Source organism: Delphinapterus leucas, chromosome 2 (genome assembly GCF_059928025.1).
Source record: "Delphinapterus leucas isolate spDelLeu-1000000601 "Yukka" chromosome 2, BTC_Dleu_Yukka2, whole genome shotgun sequence".
Classification (NCBI taxonomy): Eukaryota; Metazoa; Chordata; class Mammalia; order Artiodactyla; family Monodontidae; genus Delphinapterus; species Delphinapterus leucas.
In genome coordinates this window covers 97,290,348-97,300,027 of record NC_143130.1, presented here as the reverse complement: position 1 = coordinate 97,300,027, position 9,680 = coordinate 97,290,348, and the positions used below count along the sequence as shown (strand labels likewise).

At 53.6% G+C, this 9,680-nt stretch overlaps 1 protein-coding gene across 3 annotated transcripts; it reads left to right on the top strand.

The window, feature by feature from the left end:
- Positions 1 to 305: 305 nt before the first annotated feature.
- On the top strand, positions 306 to 9,052 carry VPS18 (VPS18 core subunit of CORVET and HOPS complexes). Of its 3 annotated transcripts, XM_022587432.3 has the most exons (5): positions 306 to 702; positions 1,702 to 1,843; positions 4,013 to 4,104; positions 4,238 to 6,108; positions 7,142 to 9,052. In XM_022587432.3, exons 1-5 carry the CDS (start codon positions 612 to 614, stop codon positions 7,865 to 7,867), a joined length of 2,922 nt encoding a protein of 973 aa, XP_022443140.1. In that variant the 5' UTR covers positions 306 to 611; the 3' UTR covers positions 7,868 to 9,052. The 3 variants fall into 3 exon arrangements, with proteins under 3 accessions (XP_022443140.1, XP_089763463.1, XP_089763464.1); XM_089907337.1 differs by lacking the exon at positions 306 to 702 and having other exon boundaries at positions 1,730 to 1,843; positions 3,965 to 4,104; positions 4,213 to 6,108; XM_089907338.1 differs by lacking the exon at positions 306 to 702 and having other exon boundaries at positions 1,730 to 1,843; positions 3,965 to 4,104; positions 4,203 to 6,108.
- The last annotated feature ends 628 nt before the right edge of the window (positions 9,053 to 9,680 follow it).

Sequence of the window (9,680 nt, the reverse complement as noted above, 5' to 3'; positions counted from 1 at the left end):
GTCAAAGCCTGGAACTGCAGCAGGGTCCAGAGGGGCCTGTGTTCAGCGGGGCCCGCCCACCACCCAGCTAGTCTACAGCTCGGACATGTGCAATGCTCCCCCACCCGACGCCCCTCGAGAGCGGGATAGGCCTTGCCCAGCCCCCGACACCACCACCACCCCGGCCCCGCCCTCCCGCCGCAGTCCTCACCGCATCTCCCAAGGGCCGGCCTCGCGACTTCTCTGCGGGAGCAAACGTGGGCATCTGAGAACCCGGAAATGACGTTAAAGGCGCGCGTCCCGGGGGCGGCAGTCAGCTGAGCTGCTCGGGCGAGGTTGGGATCACCTGAGATCGGCTAGGGAGAGCCGGTGATCTCCTGGGGGCGGGAGTTGGGTGCAGTACTGCGCCAGATTCAAGGGGGAGAGCTCCCCGGTCTTCTCGCTCTGTAAGGCGAGAGTGAGAAGATCCTCAGGATTTTAAAGAGGAGGAGTCGGCGGCGGATTGCCAGGATCTGTCAGATCCCTGTCGAGGCTGGGGAGTCGCAGCTTCCAATCCGGGGAGACGGGGATCCCTGGGGGGAGCCCTGTTGTAATCCCTGGGCCCAAGACGGAGGACCCACAGGCCGGGCACCATGGCGTCTATCCTGGATGAATACGAGGACTCCCTCTCCCGCTCGGCCGTCTTGCAGCCCGGCTGCCCCAGCGTCGGCATCCCCCACTCGGGTAAGGGAAGTGAGGGCGCCGCTGCACCTCTTAGCTCTCCCGGCATCTGCAAGAGAGGAGCGGAGGGGTTGGCTCCAGGAGCTCGGGTTCACCTCCTGGACGTGCAGTCTGGGCCTAGGCCCTTGATTCTCCTCAGGCACTTATGGCCCCCAGCTGGTGGATGGTCGAAGATTGAAAGAGCAGCAAGAGCAGCCGCGTGATCTAGGCCCTGCCACTAGGGTCCTTCTAAGAGGGAACTGGGACTCAGATAAGGAAGTGTCTTGCTTACAGGGCCGCAGTTGGGAAAACTGAGAATAGGCTCAGATGAGAATAGGCTCAGATGAGAATAGGCTTCATCTGATTCAGTGTTTTTCCCACCAGGCCCCTTCTGGAGGTGGGAGGAAAAGAGTGGGCAAAGAACTGGTGAAATGGGAGTGTCGTAGGGGAAGGAGGGATGGTCCTAGAGGGAACTTTGTCACTGAACAGGGGAAAATGAATTACTTTAGGCTTTTGCTAGAGCTGTGTGCAGCTGGGCGTTGAGGGGAAGTTTTTGCAGCAGTTTAACCAACTGATTGGAAGCATTCCCCAAGGATCCCTCCACCCTCATTCTTCTGGAGACTCACTGAGAGTATTACTGCATGGGCAAGGAGGAGGGGAGAGAGCGGAACTAGACTACTTTAGTTGAGCTGGGATTGCTTGGCCAAAGATTGTTAAGGGAGAACACCCAACCCTTCCCCACCCACCCGATTACCACTGGGAGCAGGTATATCATGGTGTAACAGCATCCCAAGGGTTCAAAGAATCAACCCCTCACTGATTTCAGAGATGTGGGAAGAGCCCAGAACCCCTAATGTAGCCTAAGACTAATGTAGAGGTGATTAGCAAACTGCTTGATATATTGGTATTCAAGTGGTGGCTAACCAAGGTCCCGGGGTAGCAATATGTTGGGAAGGTGGAGAGCAATATGTTGCCCTTCCTCCCTCTGTTCCATAGCTAACTTTTCCTTGGCTCCTCACCTAGGATATGTGAATGCCCAGCTAGAGAAGGAAGTGCCCATTTTCACGAGGCAGCGCATTGACTTTACCCCTTCTGAGCGTATCACCAGTCTTGTCGTCTCCTGCAATCAGCTCTGCATGAGCCTGGGCAAGGATACACTACTCCGGTAAGTGAGGACCCAAAAGGTTTAGGAGTAGGGAGTGGATTGGTGGTATTTTGGAACTACTGACTGACCGGGCCTTTTTTCCACTCTGGGCAGGTTAAACAGTGGATTTGGAATGTTCAGGAAATATCCTATCCCTTCCTAAAGAGAACCAGTAGAGTAGTAGACCCAGACTCTGAGCTCAGCTCTCCCACTTAACAGGGATGGAAAGTCATCCAGTCTTTCTGAACACATCCCTTCATCTGTTAAAGACAGTACCAACCCACAAGTTAGTCATGTAGATAAGCGAAACGGTCTAGAGTCCTGAAATAAATCCACTATAAATGGAAATAAAATATCTCAATAAAACTGGAAATATATAGTATAAGTAAATGGAACTAATATATGACAAAGGTGTCAGCAAAATTGTTTATCTATCCAGAATAACCATCTGGGATGAAACAGAGCTAAACCTCTGTATCATAAAAATGAATTCTAAGTGGAATAATTATTTGAATATAAAAAATAGTGTGAATGTTAAAAGAATATTTAATAAATTTCAATGTTCTTGGGCTGAAGAGAGACCTTCTTACTCAAGCTGGAAAATCCAGAATCCACAAGGGAAAAGGTAGATAGATTTGACCACATAGTGATTGCTGTTATGACAGAATAAAAATAAAAAAGCATATGAAGCAGGTCAGGACAAAAGATGGTGGGAAAATAATGTTTTTCTACATATGACTGAAGATTTACATTCCTGTTCCTTAAAAAGCCCTTAGAAATTAATAAGAAAAAGACAGTCCAGGGAATTCCCTCGTGATCCAGTGGTTAGGACTCGGCGCTTTCACTGCTGGGGCCCAGGTTCAGTCCCTGGTTGGGGAACTAAGATCCCGCAAGCTGTGAGGTGCAGCCAAAAAAAAAAAACAACGAAAAAAGACGGTTCAGTAGAAAAGGGAGGGTAAACAAGATAAACAAGCAGTTCACAGAAGAGGAACTGCAAATTTTCCAGTAAACATCTGAAAATAATTTTCAGCCTGTGGGAAATGCAAATCAAAATCACAGTAAGATATCATTTTTTTTCAACCTATCAGATTAGCAAAAATTTTAAATAGCAATCTATGATGCTGGTGAAGATACACAGAGATGGACTCTCATACATTGCTGGAAAGAGTATAAATTGCCACCATCTTTTGGAAAAATAATCTGGCAATGTCTGTTAAACACTGAAATATCTATAACTTTGACCTGGCAGTCCCACTTTGGGGAATACATACCATAGAAAGAAAAGTACCAGTTTACAAAGGTATAGATACAAGGATGTTGATTCCAGCAGTATTTGTGGTAGGAAAAACTGGACCCAAGCTGCATATCCATCAATAGGAAAATGATTAAGTTATAGTTCACCCATAAAAGGGAATATTATGCAGTTATTAAAACAATGAGTTAGCTGTATCTGTTGACCCAGTGGGATGTTCATGAAATATCATTAAGTGAGAAAAGCAAATTATAAATTAATATGCATACACACACATATATACAATGTGAAAACATTTTTGTAAAAACTGATAAAATAAGCTTGTTTATATTATGAACATGGAGAAAGATGTTAACATCAGTTTTTTCCATTGGGAATAATAGGAGTTTGGGAAGAAAATCATTAACTTTTTCTTCATACACTGTTGTATTGATTCTTTAGTTAGAATGAGCATATAATTTGAAAAGAATTTAATAAGGGAAATACCTTAAATAGGAAATAATCTTAAGGGAGCACTCCTCAAGGTTATTGTGAAGGTTAGTTAAGGTCATACTAGCTCAAGCTCTTGGCATGGTGCTTGGTATATAGAAAATGCTCAGTAAACATTAGCTACTATTTGTTGTTCCCTTTTTACCCCGGCATTCTGGGATACCCCTGCCTATCTTCCTAGATGCACTGGAGGTATGTTGAGCAGAAGGAAAAGACTTCTGCTTAGTGACTTCTCAGAATGAAGTGGGGGTGTTCTCAGAGCTGAGCGTTCTTAAGGAGGACCCCACATGTGTTTCAGAGTTCCCTTGGGATTGTATTCAGAATTTTGTGTGTCTATGTAGATTTCAGGGAAGAAAGGCTGTGCCTTTCATCAGATTATAAAGAGGTCTGTGATTCAACAGAAGGATCTGCCCTTCTCTGGAGTGAGGCTGTGACTCTTGTCCCAACAGCATTGACTTAGGCAAAGCAAATGAACCCAACCACATGGAGCTGGGGCGCAAGGATGATGCCAAAGTTCACAAGATGTTCCTGGACCCTACTGGTAAGTGGTGGTAGAGTTCTGAGATGGGGGTAGGGGGTGGGGGGTGTTGAGGGTAGGTCACTGCCTGGGTGGGTGGGATCTGAGTGTGGGAATGGCAGCATCCTCTAGGGTGCCATGCTCTCCCCCACTCCAGGCTCTCACCTGCTGATCGCTCTGAGCAGCACTGAGGTCCTCTACGTGAACCGTAATGGACAGAAAGTTCGGCCCCTGGCACGCTGGAAGGGGCAGCTGGTGGAGAGTGTGGGCTGGAACAAGGCCCTGGGTACTGAGAGCAGCACAGGCCCCATCCTGGTCGGCACTACCCAAGGCCAGATCTTTGAAGCAGAGCTCTCGGCCAGCGAGGGTGGGCTTTTCGGCCCTGCCCCGGATCTCTACTTCCGTCCGTTGTATGTGCTAAACGAAGAAGGGGGCCCAGCACCTGTGTGCTCCCTCGAGGCGGAGCGGGGCCCTGAAGGGCGTGGGTTTGTCATCGCCACCACTCGGCAGCGCCTCTTCCAGTTCATAGGCCGAGCAGCCGAGGGAGCTGAGGCCCAGGGCTTCTCAGGGCTCTTTGCTGCCTACACTGACCACCCACCACCATTCCGTGAGTTCCCCAGCAGTCTGGGCTACAGTGAGTTGGCCTTCTACACCCCCAAGTTGCGCTCTGCACCCCGGGCTTTCGCCTGGATGATGGGGGATGGCGTGTTGTATGGCTCGTTGGACTGTGGGCGTCCCGACTCCCTGCTGAGTGAGGAGCGGGTCTGGGAGTACCCAGAGGGGGTGGGTCCTGGGGCCAGCCCACCCCTGGCCATCGTCCTGACCCAGTTCCACTTCCTGCTGCTGCTGGCGGACCGGGTGGAGGCGGTGTGCACGCTGACGGGGCAGGTGGTGCTGCGGGACCACTTCCTGGAGAAGTTTGGGCCGCTGAAGCACATGGTGAAGGACTCCTCCACAGGCCACCTGTGGTCCCACACCGAGCGGGCCGTCTTCCGCTACCAGGTACAGCGGGAGGCCCGGGATGTCTGGCGCACCTACCTGGACATGAACCGCTTCGACCTGGCCAAAGAGTATTGCCGAGAGCGGCCTGACTGCCTGGACACGGTCCTGGCCCGGGAGGCCGACTTCTGCTTCCGCCAGCATCGTTACCTGGAGAGTGCCCGCTGCTACGCCCTGACTCAGAGCTACTTTGAGGAGATTGCCCTCAAGTTCTTGGAGGCCCACCAGGAGGAGGCGCTGGCCGAGTTCCTGCAGCGAAAACTGGCCAGTTTGAAACCTGCTGAGCGCACCCAGGCCACACTGCTTACCGCCTGGCTGACGGAGCTCTACCTGAGCCGACTCGGGGCCCTGCAGGGTGACCCTGAGGCCCTGAACCTCTACCGGGAAACCCGGGAGCGTTTCCGCGCCTTCCTAAGCAGCCCCCGCCACAAGGAGTGGCTCTTCGCCAGCCGGGCCTCCATCCACGAGCTGCTCGCCAGCCACGGGGACACAGAGCACATGGTATACTTCGCTGTGATCATGCAGGACTACGAGCGCGTGGTGGCATACCACTGCCAGCATGAGGCCTATGAGGAGGCCCTGGCTGTGCTGGCCCGCCACCGTGACCCCCAGCTCTTCTACAAGTTCTCACCCATCCTCATCCGTCACATCCCTCGCCAGCTGGTGGATGCCTGGATTGAGCTGGGCAGCCGGCTGGATGCCCGGCAGCTCATCCCTGCCCTGGTGAACTATAGCCAGGGTGGCGAGGCCCAGCAGGTGAGCCAGGCCATCCGCTACATGGAGTTCTGCGTGAACGTGCTGGGCGAGACTGAGCAGGCCATTCACAATTACCTGCTGTCGCTCTATGCCCGAGGCCAGCCAGCCTCGCTGCTGGCCTACCTCGAGCAGGCCGGGGCCAGCCCCCACCGGGTACATTATGACCTCAAGTACGCGCTGCGGCTCTGTGCTGAGCATGGCCACCACCATGCTTGCGTCCATGTCTACAAGGTCCTGGAGCTGTATGAGGAGGCTGTGGACCTGGCCCTGCAGGTGAGCCAATGAGCCTTGACCCTGTCCAGGAGAGGGGCCTGGAGAGCAGTAGCTTCAGGTGCTGAAGGGTCAGAGGGACACTGTGGCTAGGGGGTGCTGGCTTCTCTCCCAGATAGGAACTGTAGTATAGAGGTTAAGAACACAGACTCAAGTCAGGGTTTGAATTCTGGTTCTGCCTCTTACTAAGCTGTGTGACCTCAGGCTGGTTTCTGAACCTCTCTTTGCCTCAGATTATTCAGACGCAAAATGGGGATGATGTTATAGTACTTCCCTCACAGGTAAATTCTGCATACCTGCTAGCCACAATTGCAGAAGGGGAAAGTGCTGAGTTGCATTGCTCAAATCATGAATTGTCACCTGCGTAGGATCGTGTGAAGTGCTATTTAAAATTTGAGGGGGGGGCTTCCCTGGTGGCGCAGTGGTTGAGAGTCTGCCTGCCGATGCAGGGGACACGGGTTTGTGCCCTGGTCCGGGAGGATCCCACATGCCGCGGAGCGGCTGGGCCCCTGAGCCATGGCCGCTGAGCCTGCGCGTCCGGAGCCTGTGCTCCGCAATGGGAGAGGCCGCAACAGTGAGAGGCCCACGTACCGCAAAAAATAAATAAATAAAATTCGAGGGAATTCCCTGGCGGTCCAGTGGTTAGAACTCTGCACTTTCACTACCAAGGGCATGGGTTTGATCCCTGGTCGGGGAACTAAGATCCCGCAAGCCACGCAGCGAGGCCAAAAAAAGAAATGGAATTCCTGGGTCTGAACCCAGGACTTACTGAATCAAAATGTCTGTGGGTGGGGCCCAGAAATCTGTATTTTGGATGTGCTCCCCAGGTGATTTGTAAATTCACTAAAATTGCAGGCCCACCATCATAAGTAGCGTTTGCGTAGCTCTGACAGAGGCAGGCCCATTACTGAGACAGGTTCCTTCCCAGCCCCGAGGAGCCCCGTCTCACTTGCTGCCAGGAGTGCTGGGCCTCTGTCTTTCCCACAGACCCTGTCCTGAGTGGGACCTGACCCTAACGCTCTCAGCCTCCCCACAGGTGGACGTGGACCTGGCCAAGCAGTGTGCTGACCTGCCCGAGGAAGATGAGGAGCTGCGCAAGAAGCTGTGGCTGAAGATTGCTCGGCATGTGGTGCAGGAGGAGGAGGATGTGCAGACGGCCATGGCCTGCCTGGCCAGCTGCCCCCTGCTCAAGATCGAGGACGTGCTGCCTTTCTTCCCTGACTTCGTCACCATCGACCACTTCAAGGAGGCGATCTGCAGCTCGCTGAAGGCTTACAACCACCACATCCAAGAGCTGCAGCGGGAGATGGAAGAGGCCACGGCCAGCGCCCAGCGCATCCGGCGAGACCTGCAGGAGCTGCGGGGCCGCTATGGCACCGTGGAGCCCCAGGACAAATGTGCCACCTGCGACTTCCCCCTGCTCAACCGCCCTTTTTACCTCTTCCTCTGTGGCCACATGTTTCACGCTGACTGCCTGCTGCAGGCCGTGCGGCCTGGCCTGCCGGCCTACAAGCAGGCTCGGCTCGAGGAGCTACAGCGAAAGCTGGGCGCCGCTCCACCCCCTGCCAAGGGCTCTGCCCGGGCTAAGGAGGCCGAGGGGGGCGCTGCCACCGGGGGGCCCAGCCGGGAACAGCTCAAGGCTGACCTGGATGAACTGGTGGCCGCTGAGTGCGTGTACTGTGGGGAGCTGATGATCCGCTCTATTGACCGGCCCTTCATCGACCCTCAGCGCTACGAGGAGGAGCACCTCAGTTGGTTGTAGGAATGTGTCAACCCCGATAGGTGGGCAGGCGGTCGGGGGCTGTCCCTTCTTGGGAAGGCCACAGCGTCATCTGTCCTTGGTCTGCTGGGCTGGGACTGTGGTGGGGGGGAGCGGAATCATAGCTGTTGTCCTCGAGGGGTGAGCTATGAGTGCATTCTGCCAGCTGCCCGTGCTGTTCTTCAGGGCTGCCTTAGAGCTGCTGTTTTGCCAGGCCGTCAGCCTGCTTCCCAACAGAGGGCCTTAGCCTGGAGAAGTCAGAATTCTGACCCCACTACCATCCCCCCTGCGTCTAACAGCTCTTTCTTCCTTTTCCCTCCTCACACACATCATGTTCTCTTTCTGGAGCACTACCTACCATTATTCCTTTTCACTCTGTGGCTCTTCTCCCTCAGAAGCCCTCTCTTCTGTCGGCTTCTAGGTCCCACAGGTGAAAAGACAACCCCTCCAAGTCCTGGGCATGGGATGGGGGGAAAGGTGGTGCTGATGGTGGGCATGCTCTTGTGCACACTGGGGCTCCAGTGTGAGGGATACCCTGGGGCAGAGGACCTCACGGAGGACAGTGGGAGATGGTGATGGGGTGGAGAGCATTAAACTGCACTGGTGACTGGAGTTGATGGCTTTGTGTTGATGCTGGGCAGAGTGGTGTGTGAGTGATCTCCAAGAGGGGCTAGGGTGTCACGGGGAAGCTGCCAGGGCCCTGCATGTTCAAGCCTTGGCCCTTGCACCTTTTCCTGGAGATGTGACAGGATGATTTTTGCCATTTTCTGCTCACTTTGCCTTCCACTGTATCCGTTCTGATTCCAGGCTTCGGTTGGTAATTAGGGCCCACCCTCCGAAGTCTAGGAGCAGGGACTGTTCTTCCCTTTGGCCAGCAGGTGGTGTTGCTCCCCACAGAACCCTCCACACTCAGGCAGCAGGGGGCGCTGATTTCTCAAGTCACTTTCTCCACTGGTGCTTCCTAGGTCTATTCCCTCCCTAGTTGTTCCCAAGAGTTTATTTGTAATCTCCACTGCCTAACCATAAATCTTAGCCCCTCGTTCTTCCTTCCTCCACTGGCCCTTACGCATGGTAGATTTTGCTTGCCCCTCCCTTTGCCAGCCTGCATCCCTGCCTTCTCAACTTCTGCCCAATTTTGATACTGCCCTACCACTGTCTGGCATTAAACCATGATTTTTTTTTGGCAAAGCTGCATGGCATGCGGGATCTTAGTTCCCCGACCAGGAATCAAACCTGTGCCCCCTGCATTGGAAGCAGTCTTAATCACTGGACCACCAGGGAAGTCCTTTAACCATAATGTTGAGGTCCAACATGGAGGCGAGACTACCACTGCCACCATCCATGGCATTTGGCAGATATGTTTTCTCTCCATCTATCTCCTTTGACCTGCCCATCCCCCCAGCTTACAGTTCTTTAGTTGTGGCTCGAGGCTAAGCCCTAGGGAGTCCTGAAGCAGGGCCTTCCCGTGACGTCAGCTGAGCACCCTTTGCTCCCTGGACTGGTGTTCACAGTCCACTGCCCAGGTTTATGGGTGTGGTCTATCAGCCGCCCAGACTGAAACAAAATAACAAGTGAGTGTTCCTGGAATCAGGCTGGGGTCAGGTCACCTGGCTAGTGACTGCAGGCGTCTCTCTTGCCCCTGCAGCCTAATCCTCTTCCAAGACTTTTATCTTCTGCAGCCCTGGGAGAATCTTGCCCTGCTTATTCTTTTCCAGCCACTAGAACAACGGGGTCTCTTCATGGCCCCTGCCAAGGAATAGGGCCAGAAGCCACCCATCTTTGATGAGCCTCAGACTCCCCATCTTGCCCCAGAAGC